Source organism: Oncorhynchus kisutch, linkage group LG28 (assembly GCF_002021735.2).
Source record: "Oncorhynchus kisutch isolate 150728-3 linkage group LG28, Okis_V2, whole genome shotgun sequence".
In the NCBI taxonomy this organism is placed as follows: Eukaryota; Metazoa; Chordata; class Actinopteri; order Salmoniformes; family Salmonidae; genus Oncorhynchus; species Oncorhynchus kisutch.
Window position 1 is genome coordinate 10,835,639 of NC_034201.2, and position 25,926 is coordinate 10,861,564.

Here is a 25,926-nt window from a genome sequence, read left to right on the forward strand (position 1 = left end):
GGTGGGGTTGTCAGGGCTCTGTGCAGGTCAGTCAAGTTCTTCCATGCCGATCTCTACATACCATTTCTGTATGGACCTCACTTTGTGCACGGGGTTATTGTCATGCTGAAATAGGAAAAGGCCTTCCCCAAACTGTTGCCACAAAATTGGAAGCACAGAATCGTCTAGAATGTAATTGCATGCTGTAGCGTTAAGATTTCCCTTTACTGGAACTAAGGGGCCTTGCCCAAACCATGAAAAACATCCCCAGACCCTTTGTCCTCTTCCACCCAACTTTACAGTTGGCACAATGTATTGGGGCAGGTAGCGTTCTCCTGGCATCAGCCAAACCCTGCTTCTGTCGGACAGCAAGATGTTGAAGTGTGATTCATCACTCCAGAGAACCAGCAGAAGCTTGACATTGTTCATGGTGATCTTATGCTTGTGTGCAGCTGATCGGCCATGGAAACCAATTTCATGAAGCTCCCGTGGAACAGTTCTTGTCCTGATGTTGCTTGCAGAGGCAGTTTGGAACTCGGTAGTGAGTGTTGCAACCCGAGAACAGATTATTTGTATGTGCTATGCGCTTCAGCACTCGGCGGCCCAGTTCTGTGAGCTTGTGTGGCCTACCACTTCGTGGCTGAGCCGTTGTTGCTCCGAGACGTGTTCCACTTCACAATAACAGTACTTACAGTTGCCCGGGGCAGCTATAGCAAGGCAGACATTTCACAGACGGAGTTGTTGGAAAGGTGGCATCCTATGACTGTGCTATGTTGAAAGTTTACTGAGCTCTTCACTAAGGATTTTATACTGCCAATGTTTGTCTATGGAGATTGCATGGCGGTGTGCTCGATTTTATACACCTGTCATCAATGGGTGTGGCTGAAATAGCCAAATCCACTAATTTGAAGGTGTGTCCACATACTTCTGTCTATATAGTGTATGTTACATTTGATATAGTTACATAAGACAGATGTTACTTAAGGCAAAAGCAAAAGTAGGGTGGTTGGTCGAGTGGATGGTTGGGTATATAACGCGAACGTCTAGCAACCCAAAGGTTTGCGAGATCAACTCTCATCATGGACAACTTCAGCATTTTAACTAATTACTTTTTTACAACTTTTAAACTACTTACTACTTTTTAGCTACTTTGCAACTCCTTAACATATTAGCTAAGCCGTCCCCTTCCCCTAACCGTTTAACCTAACTTCTAAACTAAACCTCGTAAGTTTTTCAAAATTGTAACATTCCATACGAAATGATGATGTACATTCACGAATTAGTACGTACCATCGGAAAGGTAACATATCATACAAAATGGAGAGTCTCGGATTTACATACAGAATAATACGAAATGCTGTGAGACCAGGTTGACCACTGACGTTAGACAGCACAGCACAAAACGATTCAAGACGTGGAAAGTTCAATTAATGCTTGAATTAACGTGAAAAGTGTAAATGAAAGCAAAATAACTGAAAAATAACAGAAAAAATGAAGTTCCTAATGAAAATAATTGTATTTTCATTGCAGATTACAGGAAAAGTATTTACGAAACCAAGCGCAAAAGTCATGCATTGCAGGACATATAAACATATGCGAACAATATCAAGTTTAATAAGATCCATTTCAATTACCAATTCAAACAACATGCTCACCTGTTGGCTCTCGAACGTCCATGCACTGTCAGGTAAAGATGCATCAAGCACGTTTATCATGTCCTGAAAGTCAGTGGTGCTGCTGGGCTTAACGAGGGTGAAATCACTGAACTCGGACACTGGAGAGAGACACGATCTGAAGGACTGGCTCTGAGACAACATGTCCCCTCCCAGGACCTCCACATACTTAATAGGGCCGTCAGTGTTGAGCTGGAGCTGCAGGTTTCTGTTGGGATTCTTGTATCCATCAGAGTCAGCCCGTCTGATACAGCAACTCGAGCTGCTCCTACTGTTTCTAACGCATTTCACCACTAAGATGAGAAAAGTCAACAAAGACATCACGGACACTGAGGCCAGAGAGATGATCAAATAAAAGGTGATTTTACTGTTTATCTTGCTGGGCTCGGCTGTTTTCTGGCGGAAGTCCGAGATGGGCTCGTGGAGCCCGTCCTCTAACAGTATGTTGACTGTGACTGTGGCGGACTGGACCGGTTCCCCATTGTCCTGTATCTCTATAAGCAGCCTCTGAGTGGAGTCATCCTGCTCTGAAACAGCGCGTTTAGTCCTCACCTCCCCTGTGTAAAGATTCACACTGAACAGAGACGAGTCTGTGGCCTCCTCCAGCCTATAGGAAATCCAGGCGTTATGGCCCGAGTCTGCGTCCACTGCCGATATCTTAGTGGTCAGGTGGCCTGCTTTAGCGGACCGGGGCATCTTCTGATGGGAGACAGAGCCCATGACCACCGAAGGGTAAATAACAGCGGGTGCATTGTCGTTCTGGTCCAGGATAAAAACATGAACCGTGACGTTGCTGCTCAGAGACGGAGAGCCGTGGTCCTTTGCCTGGACCTGTATCTGAAACACCTTCAGTTTCTCATAGTCAAACGAGTGCATGCTGTAGATGCTGCCGTTATCTGAGTTTATGTATATATAGGAGGAGACAGACACGTCGTGTACTTTAGAGTCTAATATAGAATAGGAGATCTTGGCGTTTTCTCCGATATCTGGATCTGAAGCGGAAACTGAACACATTATTGATCCAGCAGCATTGTTCTCTCTGACGTAAACAGTGTAAGAAGGTTGGGAGAAAACTGGAGGGTTGTCATTAACATCCAAAACTCTTACAATTAACTCTTTTTTTGAAGTGAGGGGAGGAGAACCCGAATCAGAGGCGATAATTTTCAGTTTATATTCAGAAAATAGCTCCCGGTCGAGTTCAGAGTCTGTTAGTATAGCATAATTATCTGCATACGACGGTTTCAATTTAAATGGATGTTCGCCTATTAAACTCAAACTGACCTTCCCATTTTCCACTGAATCAAGATCTTTTGCGCCTATCAAAGCAACAACTGTTCCTAAAGAAGCATCTTCTTTCACTGGGTTAGGTAACGAGGTAAGGACAATTTCAGGTGCATTATCGTTCACGTCTAAAATCTCTACCCGAATAGAGCAGTGGCCCTCCATAGCGGGAATTCCTTTGTCTGTAGCGCGTATATTAAATTCATACGTGTGACTCTCTTCATAATCCAGATTGGCGGTCAAAGTGATCTGTCCAGACTCCGAGTCAATAGAAAACATTTCATGTATGAAGTCTGGCGTTTGCTCAGCGAACGTGTATTGCATCGCTCCATTAGCACCCTCATCAGTATCACCGGCTTTGACGATTATGACCACTGTACTTTTGGGTGAATTCTCTAGTAAAGAACATTCATAAAGCGATTTCTCAAAGATTGGAGCATTGTCATTGTTATCTAAAACTTGAACAGTGACCTCCGTAGTACCTGATCGGACCGGATTGCCACCATCTATTGCTGTCAGCACAAGATGATGAACGGCCTGTTTCTCTCTGTCTAGTGCTTTTTGTAAAATTAACTCTGGTATTTTCGTTCCATCTCTATTGGTCTTAACATTTAATGAAAAAAAGTCATTTTTATTTAATTTGTATGAACTGAGGGAATTGGATCCCACGTCAGGGTCCTTTGCACTGGTAAGTAGAAACCGAGCTCCTGTTGTTGTGGATTCTGCAACATTAAGAACACGTTCAGTAGACAAAAAGATTGGCCCATTATCATTAATATCCTGGACTTCCACCTCAACGCGGTAAAGCTGGAGCGGCTCCTCAATAACAACCTGCAGTGGTAATAGACAACTGGCGCTTTGTCCGCACAAACTCTCTCTGTCGATCCTCTCGTTGACAACCAACTCGCCTCTCCTCAAATCCACACTGAAATATTGCTTACCAGCCTCGGAGGCGATCCTTAGTTTGCGCACAAAAATCTCAGACGCTTTCAAACCAAGATCCTCTGCTATATTCCCAACAACAGCTCCTTCTTTCAATTCCTCTGGAATAGTGTAGCGGATCTGAGCCTGTATTGTATTCCATAGCAGAAAGAACAGCCAGAACGCCCGTTTACGCAGAATCTTCATTCCTAAAATCCCCATTTCCAAAGAAGATATAATTTCTGACGCAAATGAAGTTCTTGGATTGCAATACATCGCAATTATAAGCAATTAGATCATGAACATTTCGTTATCTTTGAAGTACAACATGTTGCAACAAAAAAAATCTTAGTTTCAATGTATCGATGAGCGTCGCTCCGTCTCTCCCATCTCTGTGCAGTGTATGGGTTACTGTGCTATGGATGGGGAAGGGCGTAGATCTCTTTGTACAATGCTGCATGCTATTGGCGCTCAGCGCTCCAATAGATTAAGACTAGGATCAGTGCTGCCTTTAAAGCAGCAGTACAGACCCAGGCTACGGGCGAGGAAAACAACCTACTAGCTTCACCATCACAAAATAAATACGTTTTTCCTAAGACTGATTTTTTTTTAAATATGAAAATCAAAATACACCGGACATTGAAATCGAAGTAGAATGAAACAATATAATTTATGTTAGACCTATAGCTACTGTTTCATGAACAAACATTTCAACGTAATAATGTGTCCTCTGTCTTTTGTGACATGTCCCGTTGATGCATTAACGTAGTTGTTTCCCTATCAAAGTCGTAAAAGTGAAGCAATTCATATTTAACAAAACATTGTAAGAACAAGTAAGGGAACAGAACAACAAAAGCACGGTACAAAACAACCAAGATATTCTTGAGGTTTTAAAAAAGTACAATGCTGCTATAGTGACGAACTGAATCACTCAGAGCTCTCGCCCTATTCTAGCAGCGAGTCAGAACTGTAGAGTACATTTCAGAACCCTGGACAGCGCAAAGCCAGATAGTTAAGGCGGGCTGTGCATCGTATAGCCTCTGAAATGCAAGACGTTTATCAAAAGACCCACAAAAAATACGTGAACCTATTATAGACATACATAGTTATGAAAACACATACATTTAAAGTATGCAAGATTTATTCTAATGTAGTTAGTCAATGGAATACGAATAATAGATGAGAACACTGGACATTTGCATAACACTCATTTGAGCAGGAATTGTGCTCACCTGTTGGCTCTCGAACGTCCACGCACTGTCAGGTAATGATGCATCAAGCACGTTTATCATGTCCTGAAAGTCAGTGGTGCTGCTGGGCTTAACGAGGGTGAAATCACTGAACTCGGATACTGGAGAGAGACAAGATCTGAAGGACTGGCTCTGAGACAACATGTCCCCTCCCAGGACCTCCACATACTTAATAGGGCCGTCAGTGTTGAGCTGGAGCTGCAGGTTTCTGTTGGGATTCTTGTATCCGTCAGAGTCAGCCCGTCTGAAACAGCAACTCGAGCTGCTCCTACTGTTTCTAACGCATTTCACCACTAAGATGAGAAAAGTCAACAAAGACAAAACGGACACTGAGGCCAGAGAGATGATCAAATAAAAGGTGATTTTACTGTTTCTCTTGCTGGGCTCGGCTGTTTTCTGGCGGAAGTCCAAGATGGGCTCGTGGAGCCCGTCCTCTAACACGATGTTGACTGTGACTGTGGCGGACTGGACCGGTTCCCCATTGTCCTGTATCTCTATAAGCAGCCTCTGAGAGGAGTCATCCAGCTCTAAAACAGCGCGTTTAGTCCTCACCTCCCCTGTGTAAAGATTCACACTGAACAGAGACGAGTCTGTGGCCTCCACCAGCCTATAGGAAATCCAGGCGTTATGGCCCGAGTCTGCGTCCACTGCCGATATCTTGGTGGCGAGGTGGCCTGCTTTAGCGGACCGGGGCATTTTCTGATGGGAGACAAAGCCCATGACAGCGGAAGGGTAAATAACAGCGGGAGCATTGTCGTTCAGGTCCAGGATAAAAACATGAACCGTGACGTTGCTGCTCAAAGACGGAGAGCCGTGGTCCTTTGCCTGGACCTGTATCTGAAACACCTTCAGTTTCTCATAGTCAAACGAGTGCATGCTGTAGATGCTGCCGTTACCTGAGTTTATGTAAATATAGGAGGAGACAGACACGTCTTGTACTTTAGAGTCTAATATAGAATAGGAGATCTTGGCGTTTTCTCCGATATCTGGATCTGAAGCGGAAACTGAACACATTATTGATCCAGCAGCATTGTTCTCTCTGACGTAAACAGTGTAAGAAGGTTGGGAGAAAACTGGAGGGTTGTCATTAACATCCAAAATACGAACATTAATTGTTTTTCTGGAGTTGAGAGACGGTGTTCCGGAGTCCGAAGCTTTAATTTCGACAGTGTAGTCTGGATTTTTTTCTCTATCCAAACTGGTGTCCGTAACCAAAGCGTAGTTGTTAGATACAGATGGTTTTAATTTAAATGGTAAGCCAGGCGCTATATTCAAGTTGACTTTGCCATTATCTCCAGAGTCTACGTCCTTGGCACTTATCAAAGCTATAACTGTTCCAACGGGCGCGTCTTCACTAACAGGACTAGGCTGAGACTTTAAAATGATCTCTGGGGAATTGTCATTCAAATCCATAATTTCAACATTAATAGTACAGAGGCCTTGCATTGGTGGAATGCCTTTGTCTGTGGCAAGAACATCAATTTTAAACGAATTTCTCGCTTCATAATCTATCTCTCCCTTAACCTTTATTTCGCCAGTTTGGGGATTAACAGTTAAAAGGTTCTGTAGGGACTCTGAGGTGTGTGGTCCAAATGAGTACACGATCTCACGATTGACTCCATCATCACGGTCGACTGCTTTTACAGTGACAACGACCGTTCCTGGACGTGTATTTTCAACCACTTGGATATCATATCCACTTTCCTCAAATATGGGTGCATTGTCGTTTATGTCTTGTACCCGAATAATAATTTCTGCTGTGCCTGATCTAGCAGGATTCCCACCATCCACGGCTGTTAGAAGCAGGCTGTGTACGGACTGTTTTTCTCTGTCCAATACCTTTTCTAAAATCAATTCGGATACTTTTGACCCATCTTTATTTGTTTTAATATCTAGCACAAAATGATCATTTTTACTAAGTGTATACGTGCGTAAAGAATTGGAGCCAACATCGGGGTCTTGTGCTGATTCTAAACGAAATCTTGCGCCTGGTAGTGTGTGCTCCGCAATATTTAAAACATTTCTATTGCTTTGAAAAACTGGTAAATTGTCATTTATGTCCTGAATTTCGATCTCAACACGATACAGCTGTAGTGGGTTTTCTATAATAGCCTCTAAAGGCAACAGACAATTGGCATTTCCTCCACAAAGACTTTCTCTGTCTATCCTCTCATTAACAATAAGCTCGCCTTTTCCCAAATCCACACTGAAATACTGCTTACCACCCTCGGAAGCTATTCTAAGTTTACGATCGGAAATCTCAGATAAATTCAAACCCAGATCTTTAGCTATATTCCCAACAACGGATCCCACGTTGAGCTCCTCGGGGATGGTGTAGCGCGTCTGCGCTTCGATTGTATACCCCATGAGGAAGAAAAGCAGAAGCCATAGGAAAACCTTTATCTTCATTAGAATCCTCATTTCCATGAATGACGATCCCTTGGACTTCGTAAAGGTCTTGGTTTGTAATACATTGCAATGTAATCCCAGTTAGTAAAATATATTATTCATACAGAACTGAACACCGTTTTAAATATTAGTCCTATCTCTCAATATGAGCGCGGCTCTGTCTCTCCCAGCTCTATGCATTGTAGAATGGTAGACTCCAGTAGCCATACCTAAAAAAAACAAAAGCAGGGTTCTTGACGAGGCTGGGCTTATGGTGCTGAGGCTGGGGGAGGGACTAGATCTATTTGTACAGTTCAGCACATGATTGGTTCACAGAACTCCAATGAATTATCATGGCGAGTATCTCAGCACTGGCAGTTAAAGAAACAGTGCTGTTATGAGCAGTAGTGATGTAGTGATGTGTCCATTCACTCCTCAAAATTGGTGTCTGTTACTGCATTGGCATTTATGGTTTACCTTCATGTACAATAAACAAACAAATAGCCTACATAAACGCTTGCCAAAGTGTAGAAGAAAGCCATTTCATGAATTAATATAATGAAAAATGAATAGCCTGTATAGTGCATTCCAGAAAGTATTCAGACCCCTTGACTTTGTCCACATTTAGTTACTTTACAGCCATATTCTAAAATGGATTTCATTGCTTTCCCCCTCATGCTTTCCCCCTCAATACCCCATGATGAAAAAATCAAAAACATGTTCAGACATTTTTGAAAATGTATAAAAATAAATCTATAAACATATTACATTTAAATAAGTATTCAGACCCTTTACTCTGTAATTTGTTGAAGCACTTTTGGCAGTGATTACAGCCTTGAGTCTTCTTGGGTATGATGCTACAACCTTGGCGCACCTTTATTTGGGGAATTTCTCCCATTATTCTCTGCAGATCCTCTCAAGCTCTGTCAGGTTGGATGGGGAGCATTGCTGCACAGCTATTTCAGGTCTCTCCAGAGATGTTCAATCTGGTTCAAGTCCAGACTTTGGCTGGGTCACTAAAGGTCATTCAGAGACTTGTCCAGAAGCCACTCCTGTGTTATCTTGGCATTGTAATTAGGTTTGTTGTCCTGTTGGAAGGTGAACCTTCACCCCAGTCTGAGGTCCTGAGTGCTCTGGAGCAGGTTTTCATCAATGATGTCTTTGTAGTTTGCTCTGTTCATATTTCTCTCAATCCTGACTAGTCTCCTAGTCCCTGCCAATGAAAAAAATCCCCAAGGCATGATGCTGCCTCCACCATGATTTACCGTAGGGATGTTGCCAGTTTTCCTCCTGATGTGACGCTTGGCATTCAGGCCAAAGAGTTCAATCTTGGTTTCATCAGGCCAGAGAATCTTGTTTCTCATGGTCTGAAAGTCCTTTAGGTGCCTTTTGGCAAACTCCAAGTGGGCTGTCATGTACCTTTTACTGAGAAGTGGCTTCCATCTGGCCACTCTACCATAAAGACCTGATTGGTGGAGTTCTGCAGAGATGGTTGTCCTTCTGAAAACATTCTCCCATCTCCACAGAGGAACTCTGGAGCTCAGTCCTCCCTGATTAAGGCCCCTCTCCCCGATTGCTCAGTTTAGCCGGGAAGCCAGCTCAGTGTCTCCTGACCCCTCCTGTCTCAGCCTCCAGTATTTATGCTGCAGTAGTTTATGTGTCGGGGGGCTAGGGTCAGTTTGTTATATCTGGAGTACTTCTCCTGTCCTATTCGGTGTCCTGTGTGAATTTAAGTGAGCTCTCTCTAATTCTCTCTTTCTCTCTTTCTTTCTCTCTCTCGGAGGACCTGAGCCCTAAGGACCATGCCTCAGGACTACCTGACATGATGACTCCTTGCTGTCCCCAGTCCACCTGGCCGTGCTGCTGCTCCAGTTTCAACTGTTCTGCCTTATTATTATTGGACCATGCTGGTCATTTATGAACATTTGAACATCTTGGCCATGTTCTGTTATAATCTCCACCCGGCACAGCCAGAAGAGGACTGGCCACCCCACATAGCCTGGTTCCTCTCTAGGTTTCTTCCTAGGTTTTGGCCTTTCTAGGGAGTTTTTCCTAGCCACCGTGCTTCTACACCTGCATTGCTTGCTGTTTGGGGTTTTAGGCTGGGTTTCTGTACAGCACTTTGAGATATCAGCTGATGTACGGAGGGCTATATAAATACATTTGATTTGATTTGATTTGATTTCGGAAGAGTCTTGGTGGTTTCAAACTTCTTCCAATCAAGAATGATGGAGGCCACTATGTTCTTGGGGACCTTCAATGCTACAGAAACGTTTTGGTAACCTTCCCCAGATCTGTACCTCAACACAATCCTGTCTTGGAGCTCTACGGACAATTCCTTCGACCTCATGGCTTGGTTTATGCTTCGACATGCACTGTCAACTGTGTGACGTTATATAGACAGGTGTGTGCCTCCCAAATCATGTCCAATCAATTTAATTTACCACAGGATGATCAAGGATGATCAATGGGAACAGGACGCACCTGAGCTCAATTTCGAGTCTCATAGCAAAGCACAGTCTGAATACTTATGTAAATAAGGAATTTCTTCTTTTTTTTTACATAAAAGAGCAAACATTTCTAAAAACCTGTTTTCTCTTTGTCATTATGGGGTATTGTGATGTCATTATGGGGTATTGTGATGTCATTATGGGGTATTGTGATGTCATTATGGGGTATTGTGTGTAGAATGATGAGGATTTTTTGTTTTTAATCCATTTTAGAATAAGGATGTAAAGTAACAAAATGTGTTAAAATTCCAGGGGTCTGAATACTTTCCGAATGCACTGTATAAACTACAAATAACACAGAGAGAACAACAGGAGCAAGTGTTCCATGACTCGCTAACTAATCCAGAGCTATTTCAGCACCTTGTTTGTGGACAGCGCTTGCAGCCTGGAGCGCTTAGACCAAGTTAAACAATATTCTTTAACCTAGAGTTGTTTTTTGCGTCCCAGCATAAATCTAATTAGCAATAAACAAAAATCCCCATAAATATCTGTCAGTTTAACCCTATACAGACTAAGCCCTGTCTAAGCCGGGGGAGTAAACTATATGGAATTGTTTTAAGAAGGTCATTTAGCTGTTTGATTTTCAATTGTAAGGCCCCTTCAATTATAAAACAAAAAAATATACATACATACATACATACATATATACATGATTAACATTTTAATATGGCCTTACTGCTATTAGCCCATTACAAACACATTGAATTACAGATTCACTACATGGAACAAGAAATCAAAAGGTAGTTTGTTCTGAAGTGTCTGTTCTATATCTGAGAGAAATAAGAAAGATCGGAAAACATGTATTTAACTACTTACTTTCGGCTCTGAACAATCTAAATATATATTTCTATTCAACTGGTACTTCGGCGGAGTCTTGTGAGGCCTGAGGGCGAGCAAAAGAACTGACATGAACGTGTTAGTGAGAGTCTCACCTTTCCACAGATGGGTCATATTAGTGTGTTGCCCAAAATGTTTGGACTACAGACGTACAGTTGAAGTCGGAAGTTTACATACACCTTAGCCAAATACATTTGAACTCAGTTTTTCACAATTCCTGACATTTAATCCCAGTAAAAATTCCCTGTTTTAGGTCAGTTGGAATCACCACTTTATTTTAAGAATGTGAAACGTTAGAATAATAGTAGAGAGAATGATTTATTTCAGATTGTATTTCTTTCATCACATTCCCAGTGGGTCAGAGGTTTACATACACTCAATTAGTATTTGGTAGCATTGCCTTTAAATTGTTTAACTTGGGTCAAACGTTTTGGGTAGCCTTCCACAAGCTTCCCACAATAAGTTGGGTGAATTTTGGCCCGTTCATCCTGACAGAGCTGGTGTAACTGAGTCAGGTTTGTAGGCCTACTTGCTAGCACATGCCTTTTCAGTTCTACCCACACATTTTCAATAGGATTGAGGACAGGGCTTAGCCACAACTTTGGAAGCATGTTTGGGGTCATTGTCCATTTGGAATACCCATTTGGGACCAAGCTTTAATTTCCTGACTGATGTCTTGAGATGTTGCTTCATTATATCCACAGAAATGTCCTTCCTCATGATGCCATCTATTTTGTGAAGTGCACCAGTCCCTCCTGCAGCAAAGCACCCCCACAACACGATGCTGCCATCCACGTGCTTCACAGTTGCGATGGTGTTCTTTGGCTTACAAGCCTCCCCCTTTTTCCTCCAAACATAACGATGGTCATTATGGCCAAACAGTTCTATTTTTGTTTCATCAGACCAGAGGACATTTCTCCAAAAAGTAAGATCTTTGTCCCCATGTGCAGTTGCAAACCGTAGTCTTGTTTTTTAATGGCGGATTAGGAGGAGTGGCTTCTTCCTTGCTGAGCAGCCATTCAGGTTATGTCAATATAGTTCTCATTTTACTGTGGATATAGATACTTTTGTACCTGTTTCCTCCAGCATCTTCACAAGATCCTTTGCTGTTGTTCTGGGATTCATTTGCACTTTTCGCACCAAAGTACGCATCTCCAGAACGCATCTCTTTCCTGAGCAGAATGATGGCTGCGTGGTCCCATGGTGTTTATACTTGCGTACTATTGTTTGTACAGATGAACGTGGTACCTTCAGGTGTTGGAAATTGCTCCCAAGGATGAACCAGACTTGTGGACGTCCACAATTTTTTTCTGAGGTCTTGGCGGATTTCTTTCGATTTTTCCATGATGTCAAGCAAAGAAGCACTGAGTTTGAAAGGTAGGCATTGAAATACATCCACAGGTACACCTCCAATTGACTCAAATTATGTCAATTAGCCCATCAGAAGCTTCTAAAGCCACGACATAATTTTCTGGAATTTTCCAAGCTGTTTAAGAGGCACAGTTAACTTAGTGTATGTAAACTTCTGACCCACTGGAATTGTGATACAGTGAATTATAAGAGAAATAATCTGTCTGTAAACAATTGTTGGAAAAATGACTTGTGTCATGCACAAAGTAGATGTCCTAACCGACTTGTCAAAACTATAGTTTGTTAACAAGAAATTTGTGGAGTGGTTGAAAACGAGTTTTAATGACTACAACCTAAGTGTATGTAAACTTCAGACTTCAACTGTAATTAGGCACATCTGCTGCACCGACTTCAGACGAGTCCCAATGCGCATATGGGTCTCACGTCTCCATAGAGGGGTCACAATCGTATGTAGGACAACCCGTTCGGACGCTACAGATGATTTTATGTGAAGCCCGATTTTCAGGATGTCTAATGGTCTGACTAACAGCGCTCTCACCGCAAATGCAAAAGTGCAACATCAGCGGATGCGTTACATTGAAAAAATACCGATAAAGTATCTATAGCTGAAAACTCTCATAAAATCAGTAAAAGAAAAACACCCAAATGATCGAATGAATAGAAGTGGTCAAACCCAGTTCCAGGACATACAGTCATAAATGAAGAACGATATAAACCGGTGGTAATAAAAACATACGCTCACCTGTTGGCTCTCGAACGTCCATGCACTGTCAGGTAAAGATGCATCAAGTACGTTTATCATGTCCTTAAAGTCAGTGGTGCTGCTGGGCTTAACGAGGGTGAAATCACTGAACTCGGACACTGGAGAGAGACACGACCTGAAGGACTGGCTCTGAGACAACATGTCCCCTCCCAGGACCTCCACATACTTAATAGGGCCGTCAGTGTTGAGCTGGAGCTGCAGGTTTCTGTTGGGATTCTTGTATCCGTCAGAGTCAGCCCGTCTGATACAGCAACTCGAGCTGCTCCTACTGTTTCTAACGCATTTCACCACTAAGATGAGAAAAGTCAACAAAGACAAAACGGACACAGAGGCCAGAGAGATGATCAAATAAAAGGTGATTTTACTGTTTCTCTTGCTGGGCTCGGCTGTTTTCTGGCGGAAGTCCGAGATGGGCTCGTGGAGCCCGTCCTCTAACACGATGTTGACTGTGACTGTGGCGGACTGGACCGGTTCCCCATTGTCCTGTATCTCTATAAGCAGCCTCTGAGAGGAGTCATCCTGCTCTGAAACAGCGCGTTTAGTCCTCACCTCCCCCGTGTAAAGATTCACACTGAACAGAGAGGAGTCTGTGGCCTCCACCAGCCTATAGGAAATCCAGGCGTTATGGCCCGAGTCTGCGTCCACTGCCGATATCTTGGTGGCGAGGTGGCCTGCTTTAGCGGACCGGGGCATCTTCTGATGGGAGACAGAGCCCATGACAGCGGATGGGTAAATAACAGCGGGTGCATTGTCGTTCTGGTCCAGGATAAAAACATGAACCGTGACGTTGCTGCTCAGAGACGGAGAGCCGTGGTCCTTTGCCTGGACCTGTATCTGAAACACCTTCAGTTTCTCATAGTCAAACGAGTGCATGCTGAAGATGCTGCCGTTATCTGAGTTTATGTAAATATAGGAGGAGACAGACACGTCTTGTACTTTAGAGTCTAATATAGAATAGGAGATCTTCGCATTCTCACCCATGTCTGTATCAGAAGCGGACACTGAGCTCAGTAAAGATCCCGGGATGCCATTTTCTTTAACATACACAGTATAGAACGGCTGGGAAAACACTGGCGAGTTGTCATTGACATCTAAAACACGAACCGTGATTGTTTTTCTAGAGGTAAGAGACGGTTCCCCGTGGTCAGAAGCTATAATTTCGACAGTATACTCCGTTTTTTTCTCCCGATCGAAACTGGAATCAGTAACCAAAGCGTAGTTATTAGAAATGGATGGTTTTAATGAAAAAGGTAAGCCTAACGCTATATTCAGACTTACCTCACCATTATCTCCAGAGTCTATGTCCTTGGCACTTATCAAAGCAACAACCGTTCCAATAGGCGTGTCTTCCCTCACCGGGCTAGGCTGCGATTTTAAAATGAGAGCTGGGGAATTGTCGTTTAAATCAATAACTTCTACATTAATACTACATACGCCCTGCATTGGTGGGGTGCCCTTGTCTGTTGCGAGAACATCAAATTTAAACGAATTTCCCTTTTCATAATCTATATTTCCCTGAACTATTATTTCACCGGTTTGCGGATCTACAGTAATAAGGTCCTGTAGTGACTCTAATGTGTGTGGTCCAAATGAGTAAACGATCTCACTGTTGGACCCATCATCAAGATCGACTGCTTTAACAGTGACGACAACCGTTCCTGGTAATGTGTTTTCAACCACTTGAATGTCATATGTACTTTCTTCAAACACAGGTGCATTGTCGTTATTGTCTAGAACTCGAATAGTAATTTCTGCTGTGCCTGATCTAGCAGGATTTCCACCATCTACGGCCGTCAAAAGCAGGCTCTGTACGGACTGTTTTTCTCTGTCCAATACCTTTTCTAAAACCAATTCTGGGACTTTTGACCCATCCTTCTTTGTTTTTATGTCTAACACAAAATGTTCATTTTTACTTAGTGTATATGAGCGTAAGGAATTGGAGCCAACATCGGGGTCTTGTGCTGATTCCAAACGAAATCTTACACCTGGAATTCTAGACTCCGCAATATTTAAAACATTTTGATTGTTTTGGAATACTGGGGAATTGTCATTTATATCCTGTATTTCGATTTCAACACGATACAGCTGTAGTGGGTTTTCAATTAAAGCCTCCAAAGGTAACAGACAATTGGGATTTCGTCCACACAGATTCTCCCTGTCTATTCTCTCACTAACAATGAGGTCACCTCTTCCCAAATCCACACTGAAATACTGCTTATCGCCCTCGGAGGCTATCCTCAGTTTACGATCGGAAATCTCAGACACTTTCAAACCCAGATCCATTGCTATATTCCCAATAACGGATCCCACACTCAGCTCCTCCGGGATGGTGTAGCGCGTCTGCGCTTCTATTGTATTCCACAGAAGGGAGGAAAGCAGAAGCCCCCGCCATAGAAATACCATCTTCATTTGAATCCGCATTTCCATGAATGATGATCCCTTGGACTTCGTAAAGGACTTGGTTTGTAATACATTTCAAGATAATCCTACCAAGTAAAACCTATTATTCCCATAGAATTAAACACAGTTTTATATGTCGGTCCTATCTCTCAAAATGAGCGCAGCTCTGTCTCTCTCAGCTCTGTGCATTGTAAGGATTATGGTAGTCTCGGGTAGCCATACCTAAAAAAAAGCCTGGTTCTCGACGAGGCTGGGGTTATGGTGCTGAGGCTGGGGGAGGGACTAGATCTATTTGTACAGTTCAGCACATGATTGGTTCACAGAACTCCAATGAATTATCATGGCGAGTATCTCAGCACTGGCAGTTAAAGAAACAGTGCTGTTATGAGCAGTAGTGATGTAGTGATGTGTCCATTCACTCCTCAAAATTGGTGTCTGTTACTGCATTGGCATTTATGGTTTACCTTCATGTACAATAAACAAACCAATTAATATATAAAGGCCAAAGTGTAGAAGAATGTCATTTCATGACTCCATATCATGAAAAATGAATCGCCTACACACCAAAAATATATAGAGTTGAAATGAGTAGAAGTGGTAAAACCAAGTGCCAGGAGATACAGTCATAAATGAACAACGATATAATCCGGTAATAAAAAAAACACATTATAAAGTAACTGCGCTCACCTGTTGGCTCTCGAATGTCCACGCGCTGTCCGGTAAAGAGGCATCAATCACGTTTATCATCTCCTTAAAGTCTGTGGTGCTGCTGGGCTTAACGAGGGTGAAATCACTGAACTCGGACACTGGAGAGAGACACGACCTGAAGGACTGGCTCTGAGACAACATGTCCCCTCCCAGGACCTCCACATACTTAATAGGGCCGTCAGTGTTGAGCTGGAGCTGCAGGTTTCTGTTGGGATTCTTGTATCCGTCAGAGTCAGCCCGTCTGATACAGCAACTCGAGCTGCTCCTACTGTTTCTAACGCATTTCACCACTAAGATGAGAAAAGTCAACAAAGACAAAACGGACACGGAGGCCAGAGAGATGATCAAATAAAAGGTGATTTTACTGTTTCTCTTGCTGGGCTCGGCTGTTTTCTGGCGGAAGTCCGAGATGGGCTCGTGGAGCCCGTCCTCTAACACGATGTTGACTGTGACTGTGGCGGACTGGACCGGTTCCCCATTGTCCTGTATCTCTATAAGCAGCCTCTGAGAGGAGTCATCCTGCTCTGAAACAGCGCGTTTAGTCCTCACCTCCCCTGTGTAAAGATTCACACTGAACAAAGACGAGTCTGTGGCCTCCACCAGCCTATAGGAAATCCAGGCGTTATGGCCCGAGTCTGCGTCCACTGCCGATATCTTAGTGGCGAGGTGGCCTGCTTTAGCGGACCGGGGCATCTTCTGATGGGAGACAGAGCCCATGACAGCGGAAGGGTAAATAACAGCGGGTGCATTGTCGTTCTGGTCCAGGATAAAAACATGAACCGTGACGTTGCTGCTCAGAGACGGAGAGCCGTGGTCCTTTGCCTGGACCTGTATCTGAAACACCTTCAGTTTCTCATAGTCAAACGAGTGCATGCTGTAGATGCTGCCGTTATCTGAGTTTATGTAAATATAGGAGGAGACAGACACGTCTTGTACTTTAGAGTCTAATATAGAATAGGAGATCTTTGCATTCTCACCCATGTCTGTATCAGAGGCGGACACTGAGCTCATTATAGATCCCGGGGTTCCGTTTTCTTTGACATAAACAGTATACGATGTCTGGGAAAACACTGGAGGATTGTCATTGACATCTAGGATTTTCACGGTAACGGTTTTCTTTGTAGATAAAGGTGGGGACCCTGAATCAACCGCGTTAATGACAACATCATACTTCGAGAACGTCTCTCGGTCTAATGGGCCGTTGGTCACCAGTGCATAATGGTTGGAAACAGAGGGCTTCAGAGTGAACGGGGAACCCCGGGACATGTTTAACTTTACTTTGCCATTCTCACCAACGTCTAAGTCTTTCGCGCTAATCAATGCAATAACCATCCCAGGTGCTGAATTCTCCGGTATTGGACTGGTCAGTGAGGTTATAATAATTTGAGGGGCATTATCATTAACATCAGCAATATTGATCTTTACACTACAGTGCCCCTCCATCTGTGGACTGCCTTTATCTTTTGCCACAATATCAAACGTATACAAATTCGTCTGTTCATAATCAAGCTGTCCTTTGATAGTTATTTCGCCTGTATTTGAGTCAATATTAATTAATGTCCTTATACTATCTGGGGTCTGGTCTGCAAAGAAATACTCGATCTCTCCATTTAGTCCTTCGTCAGAATCTGATGCTTTTACATTTACTATCTGATTGCCAACGGGTCTATTCTCAGCTACAGCTATTTCATAAAAAGGTCTCTCAAACTGGGGCTCATTATCATTAACATCAAGAACTATGACGGTGATTTCAGAAGTACCAGATCGTGCAGGAGTCCCTCCGTCTACAGCGGTGAGCACGAGCTTGTGAACGGCCTGCTTCTCTCTGTCCAGTGAAGTCTTCAGCACAAGTTCGGGAATTTTTTGGCCTCCCTGGGTTTTCATGCTTAACAGGAAATGGTCATTATCACTGATACTATAGGACCGTAACGAATTTGCGTCTACGTCAGGATCATGTGCACTTTCCAATGGGAATTTTGCACCTGGATTAATCACCTCAGCTATTTTCAAAATGCGTTCATTTGTAAGAAAACCTGGAGAATTATCATTTATATCCTTTATTTCGATTTCCATGCGGTGCAGCTGTAAAGGATTTTCAACTATAACCTCCAGCGGTAACAAACAAGGGACATTCTCTCCACATAAATATTCTCTGTCTATCCTTTCATTGACAACCAGCTCACCCTTACCCAAATCTACACTGAAATACTGCTTACCAGCATCAGAAGCTATCCTCAGTTTACGGTCATATATCTCAGATATTCCCAAACCCAGGTCCTTGGCTATATTTCCAACAACAGAACCTTCCTTTAACTCCTCAGGTATAGTGTATGGAATCTGCGCCTCTATTGTATTCCACAGGAGAACAAATTGATAAATCCATAACACTTGCCACCTCAAATGGCCTCGAATCCTCATTGTCCTTTGTTCCATCGAACCTCCTTTTCACAGTAAATCCTCACCATCACAAAATATAAAAACTGAAGTTATTCGCCATAGTGTCTTGAATACACATTTCCCAAAAATGTAAGCAGACCTTCTTTTGTTTCCATTCAGTTCAAGTGTAGCTCTCAGATCTGAGCATTGTAGGCTACGGGATGTAATGAGGAGTCTGAGGGGAGGGAGTAGATCCCTTTGTCTGGCTCAGCTCAGTATTGGTGCAGAGAACCCTCTTGATATAACCAATCACACACGTAGAGTATCTTAAAGGTGCAGTCTATTCCTTCACTATGAGTAGAATGCTTAAAATACAGAAACAGATACTCTGTATTTATTTACAGGTGTAACATTTTACTTTGATTGAAAAGTAGTAAATATGCTACTGTACAAAATAAACGTGGTAATTCACTAAATAAATAGCGCCCCCCAAAAATGCAAATATTAACCTATAGCCTATTTTTATTATTTTTATTACCCAATAATCATAAAAGCACTGTATCACTTCAAGCCCTCCGTTTACTGTACTATTTCTGCCGTCGTGTGGCAATGAGAGGGAAGCACAGCCTAGTGGTGTTCTCATAGTCTGTCATGAGGAGCAGGGAGCCAGTCTCTCTCATCCCCTCACACACACACACGTCTAATCACAGTAGCATGCTCAGCGCGAGCAGAAGGGGGGAGTAAAAGGGCTGGGAGTGAAAGGATCGCGAGAGGCGGAAGCAAAAGGGAATAGAGGTTTGACGCACACGTACACGTTCACACGCACGCACACACGCACGCACACACGGTTTAGTAGCGTGTATTTAGATAGTAGCCTACATATTTTATTATTTTACTAATTTGCTGTGTAACTGACCGAGGAAGCCTTTAGGCTAGGTTTATATGTCTGACCACCACAATAGCAATTCGCCCACACTGATTTTTATCGACAACAGGCTACAACCGTGGGGCATAGATTAACTAAATATCCCTAGCAACCGAGGGTGCTCTAATAGGTCGTCGTCAATAAAACGTCACACAATAAGGTACAGAGCGTTCGATTTGCCTCCATGGAGATCCCCAGCTCCGCTAAAACCATTGACAACTGCCCTCCGTTTTCAAGTGATTGTTAAATAAATGTTAACTGTTTGGTTGTAATATCATCACCTCTTGAAGTGCCTAGTCAGAACTACACATTTCAGATTATTCCATGCAAAAAGAATTGGGCACATTTAGCTCTATCATCAGATTTATACAGCAGTAAATGCATGCTTTTCATGATCAGTAAACATCAATTGATCATGTAATTTCAGATAAGTGAGGGTAGCCTCACGATATCTCTCAATATTGGCCACCATTAAGTGGATATTTTAGTGATATAGAACACAAGTGACCTGTACCTGACAAGTACGAGTGGTTTAGGTTCATTTCCAAATATGTGTGGGCTCTACCTGTCAAGAAGCAGAAGGGCGCATTTACCAATGTACTGTTAGCTGACCATGTGTACTTTGCAAGCTACAAATATAAACGGTGTACATTGGCGTAAAGATAGTGGAATGTAGACCTAATGCAGCTCGTTCTCAAACCAACGTAGGGCCTGCCCGGCGAAGTTAGCTAACATTATCTTCTGTTCAATGTTGTTTCTAAGTGTTTCTTCGTGATTACTGCTTACAGACATGGCAGGTTATATTGAATGATGGACAAGTTGGCGAACTTTCAGTGGATAAACTAGATGGCTATGTTGTCTTGCCATCTATAGTGGTGATGACAGTAGTCCGACTGACAACTTTACCAGGAAGAGGACTTGCCGATTTCAAGCTCTTTCCATGTGTCTGGAAATACATAATCAATATATTTTTTACTGATCATGAAAAGCATGCAGTTACCTGCTGCATAACTTCGATGAAAGAGAATAACCTGAAATGTGTAGGTCTGACTAGGCACTTCAAGACGTGATGATATTAAAACCAAATAGTTGATTTAACAATCACTTGCAAACGGCACGTAGTTGTCAATAGTTTTAGAGGAGCTGGAGGTCTCCGTGCCCCCACCAGTCAAATCGAACGCTCTGCACCATATTGTGACGTTTTATTGATAACGACCTATTACAGCGTCAGATGAAAATAAAGGTTTAATCATGAATAATGCTTATAATCATATCACAGTGTTATATAATATGGGCCAGGTCGACAAGATATAAATACGGTCGTATTTCATCACGATGATCAGTGGCACAGTATGACCCACTTGTGCAGCAAGAGATTATCCAATCCATGGAAAGCAGAGGAGACCACGCGCGCTGCACAGAGAGGACCATTTCAGCACCACGCGGGTGGACAGCGCCACACAGGCGGAGAGCTCACTCTGGTGCATGCGGCAGACAATAGGCAGCACGAGAGTGGCCTAAACAATGCGTGCTTGTTTCCCTTCACTAGAAAGGGAAACAGGAGCTATATGAACAGACATTTCCTCAGATAAACACCCGGGTAGCATTTCAAGAGGTAGAACAGTCACCGAAATGCACTGAAACCGCTTTGTTCGAGGAACTGTGTATAAAAGTCTGCATTTCATTCTGCTGTTTGTCATGTGACCAGGCACTCCTTTATCATTCATGAGTTGGGCCTCAATAGATGAATAAGTCAACAAGATGTAAAGCCCTTTTCCAAGGTTCATGAAAATAATGATTGCAGCAATTATAAATGTGTGCGATTCACCCAAAGGAAGAGATGTGACCAATACAAGTACCAACATATTCATTATAGATGTATTTAGATATTTTTCATACACAGCTCATGGGAATGTTATTTTACTCTTTGTTATCACTGAGTTATTTCAATGGCAAGCATTGGAATCATAAATAATACAATGTCAAAAATCTGTATAACTGTCTGTGACATATGATGAACAATGCTGATCTGTCCCTTTACCTCTGATACTTGTGTGTTGAACATGATCCTCTTAAAGGTTACATTGGACTAAGTGCATACACAAGTGTGTGTATGTATGTATGCATGTGTGTGTGTGTGTGTGTGTGTGTGTGTGTGTGTGTGTGTGTGTGTGTGTGTGTGTGTGTGTGTGTGTGTGTGTGTGTGTGTGTGTGTGTGTGTGTGTGTGTGTGTGTGTGCTTGTGTGTGAGAGAGAGAGAGAGATTTTATGTGGTTTGATATAGCTTGACAGATAGATAGATTACAGATTGGTAGGATACAGATTGGTAGGATAAATTGGCAGGTAGAAAAGGAGATGAAGTTGATCTTACCTTGTTTTGAGAAACGCAGAGGGGGCAGATGCAGTGGCGACATGGAAAAGAGAGAAAATAAAGACATATTCATTAGATTAGGACAAGGACTGTACTCACAGCACACAGAGACATACTTATCAAAACAGAAAAAGAGTTTCGATACAGACCAATCTGACACATGTTCACCACAGTCACTTAGCATGACCACAGTCACTTAGCATGACCACTGTGTTGTATATCATTCTGTGCATGTGCAGTGTGGGTTCAATGTGTGCAACAACCATAGCATTACACTGGTGTTTTCTTAATGTTCTCCTTATACTTCATGAGTAGGGCCCTGAGGTTTTCCTGGTCAGGTCCCTTCATCAGGGAAAACTCTGGGCCCTATAATCATAAGGTCGGTGCCAGACCTCACTGGGGCCAAGATTCCTGACATCCAGGACCTCTATGCCAGGCGGTGTCAGAGGAAGACTCCAGTCACCCAAGTCATAGACTGTTCTCTCTGCTACTGCAAGGCAAGCGGTACCGGAGGGCCGAGTCTACGACCAAAAGGTTCCTTAACAACTTCTTACAGCTACTCGCTGTTTATTATCTATGCATAGTCACTTTACACATTTCCTTGCCTAACCTCTACCCCACACATTGACTCGGTACAAGTACACCCTGTATATAGCCTCGTTTTTTACTTTATATTATTTAGAAACATTTTTCTTAACTGTGTTTCTTGAACTGCATTGTTGGTTAAGGGCTTGTCAGTAAGCATTTCACGGTAAGGTCTACTACACCTGTTGTATTCGGCACATGTGACAAATACAATTTTATTTGACCACCAGGGGAACACAAGCAGGTTTACCATCACCAACAAAACATGTTTGTTATTACCAAACACAAAATATAGGCACTATGTCACTAAATCCTTTGCACATTTTTCTTATTGTTTTACTGTGCTTGGTCTCTACAACATGGTTAGATCTGCAAGAGTGTTGACAACCCTGTATTTCACTTCTAAACAAGGAAGAGTATGATTTTTCACATTGTTCTTATCTTTATTATCAAAATCTTCACAAAACACCAGCAATGATATCATCTTCACTGACAGTAGGAAACCAACGTTACACACATCATCTCCCCAGACAAAGAGATAGAGAGATTCAGACAAAATAATACAGACAGGTTTCCCTTCCTGCTGGCCCTGCCCTGCCCAGCCCCACTACGGCTCAGTGAAGACTTAAACATAGTCCAAGGCAGGGGTCCCTTTCCTCTGTCTCTGCACTGTAATACAGTGCCTTCCGCTCAAACCTCCATACATTAAGCTGTCGCTGCGTGCAACTTCTGAGGGAATGGTGCAGTCTTCAGTGTGACTCAGCCAGTCATGAAAATGAATGTGTGGAATGTTTCTGTGTCGGTGGGGAAGGGTGAGGTGGGAAACTGCAAGCTGTCTGAAAATCATGCACCTAGAAACACATTTGATTTGAATGAATGCTGGAAAGGGAAAGGTATAGGCTACTGTGCAAATGAAGTATTGATGTGCTGTGTGCATTGTATGTTCATAGCTTAAGATGAGCAGAGCACACTTTCTGTTATTACAGATAGGGAAAACCCAAAGCCAGGAGTTTAAAGCCAAAGGGCTACTTATCAAACACAGTCTCTGTTAAGAGAGGGTCTTACTGTGGGAAGTGTTCTATAAAAAAATATTTATTCCATAGCCTCACTGTATAAAGCTGTGGTGTTGAACCAAGCTAGAGAGCCATAGATACTGACGTGACATTTTTATTTTTATTTTTTTTATTTCACCTTTATTTAACCAGGTAGGCAAGTTGAGAACAAGTTCTCATTTACAATTGCGACCTGGCCAACATAAAGCAAAGCAGTTCGACACGTACAACAACACAGAGTTACACATGGAGTAAAACAAACATACAGTCAATAATACAGTAGAAAAATGAGTCTATATACAATGTGAGCAAATGAGGTGAGATAAGGGAGGTAAAGGCAAAAAAGGCCATGGTGGCGAAGTAAATACAATATAGCAAGTAAAAAAATAAATAATAAAATATACACTGGAATGGTAGATTTGCAGTGGAAGAATGTGCAAATTAGAGATAGAAATAATGGGGGTGCAAAGGAGCAAAATAAATAAATACAGTATGGGGAGAGGTAGTTGTTTGGGCTAAATTATAGATGGGCTATGTACAGGTGCAGTAATCTGTGAGCTGCTCTGACAGCTGGTGCTTAAAGCTAGTGAGGGGGATAAGTGTTTCCAGTTTCAGAGATTTTTGCAGTCCGTTCCAGTCATTGGCAGCAGAGAACTGGAAGGCGAGGCGAGCAAAGTAAGAATTGGTTTTGGGAGTGACCAGAGAGATATACCTGCTGGAGCGTGTGTTACAGGTGGGTACTGCTATGGTGACCAGCGAGGTGAGATAAGGGGAACTTTACCTAGCAGGGTCTTGTAGATTACCTGGAGCCAGTGGGTTTGGCGACGAGTATGAAGCGAGGGCCAGCCAACGAGAGCATACAGGTCGCAGTGGTGGGTAGTATATGGGGCTTTGGTGACAAAACGGATGGCACTGTGATAGACTGCATCATCTGACTGGATTTGGGAGAAGGAGAAATGGGGAAGGCTTGGGCAAGTTGCTGTGGGGGGTGCAGTGCTGTTGACAAGGGTAGGGGTAGCCAGGTGGAAAGCATAGCCAGCCGTAAAAAAATGCTTATTGAAATTCTCAATGATAGTGGATTTATCGGTAGTGACTGTGTTTCCTATCCTCAGTGCAATTGGCAACTGGGAGGAGGTGTTCTTATTCTCCAAAGACTTTACAGTGTCCCAGAACTTTTTTGTGTTTGTGTTGCAGGAAGCAAATTTCTGCTTGAAAAAGCTAGCCTTGGCTTTTCTAGCTGCCTGTGTGTATTGGTTTCTAGCTTCCCTGAAAAGATGCATATCACTGTTTGATGCTAATGCAGAATGCCATAGGATGTTTTTGTGTTGGTTAAGGGCAGTCAGGTCTGGAAAGAACGAGGGGCTATACCTGTTCCTGGTTCAAAATTTCTTGAATGGGGCATGCTTATTTAAGATGGTGAGGAAGGCAATTAAAAAACCTAACCAGGCATCCTCTACTGAGGGGATGAGGTCAATGTCCTTCCAGGATACCCCGGCCAGGTCGATTAGAAAGGCCTGCTCGCTGAAGTGTTTCAGTGAGAGTTTGACAGTAATGAGTGGAGGTCGTTTGACTGCTGACCCATTACGGATGCAGGCAATGAGGCAGTGATCGCTGAGATTGAAAACAGCAGAGGTGTATTTAGAGGGCAAGTTGGTTAGGATGATATCTATGAGGGTGCCCGTGTTTACGGCTTTGGGGTGGTACCTGGTAGGTTCATTGATAATTTGTGTGAGATTGAGGGCATCAAGCTTAGATTGTAGGATGGCTGGGGTGTTAAGCATGTTCCAGTTTAGGTCGCCTAGCAGCACGAGCTCTGAAGATAGATGGGGGGCAATCAGTTCACATATGGTGTCCAGAGCACAGCTGGGGGCAGAGGGTAGTCTATAGCATGTGGCAACAGTGAGAGACTTGTTTTTAGAGAGGTGGATTTTTAAAAGTAGAAGTTCAAATTGTTTGGGTACAGACCTGGATAGTAGGACAGAACTCTGCAGGCTATCTCTGCAGTAGATTGCAACACCGCCACCCTTTGGCCGTTCTATCTTGTCTGAAAATGTTGTTTGGGATTAAAATTTCAGAATTTTTGGTGGTCTTCCTAAGCCAGGATTCAGACACGGCTAGAACATCCGGGTTGGCAGAGTGTGCTAAAGCAGTGAATAAAACAAGCTTAGGGAGGAGGCTTCTAATGTTAACATGCATGAAACCAAGGCTATTACGGTTACAGAAGTCATCAAAAGAGAGCGCCTCAGGAATAGGAATGGAGCTAGGCACTGCAGGGCCTGGATTCACCTCTATATCACCAGAGGAACAGAGGAGGAGTAGGATAAGGGTACGGCTAAAAGCTATGAGAATTGTCGTTTAGAACGTCCGGAACAGAGAGTAAAAGGAGGTTTCTGGGGGCGATAAAATAGCTTCAAGGTATAATGTACAGACAAAGGTATGGTAGGATGTGAATACAGTGGAGGTAAACCTAGGTATTGAGTGATGATGAGAGAGATATTGTCTCTGGAAACATCATTGAAACCTGGTGATGTCATCGC

At 43.0% G+C, this 25,926-nt stretch overlaps 1 protein-coding gene across 41 annotated transcripts in view; it reads right to left on the reverse strand.

Annotated features, from left to right (window-relative positions):
- The window catches only part of LOC109873156 (protocadherin gamma-C5), a 125,626-nt gene that overhangs the window by 24,441 nt on the left and 75,259 nt on the right, over nucleotides 1-25,926 (reverse strand). For 2 of the 41 annotated variants that reach the window (XM_031808033.1, XM_031808019.1), the window contains exon 1: nucleotides 1,635-4,377. The exons of 33 other annotated variants lie outside the window; for them this stretch is intronic. In XM_031808033.1, the coding sequence (XP_031663893.1) occupies nucleotides 1,635-4,130 (2,496 nt within the window). In that variant the 5' untranslated portion in view covers nucleotides 4,131-4,377. Of the gene's footprint in view, nucleotides 1-1,634; nucleotides 4,381-5,086; nucleotides 7,735-12,952; nucleotides 15,604-16,060; nucleotides 18,884-25,926 lie in introns of those variants that run through there. 6 more of the 41 variants (XM_020464723.2, XM_031808030.1, XM_031808042.1 and 3 more) reach the window with 6 other exon arrangements.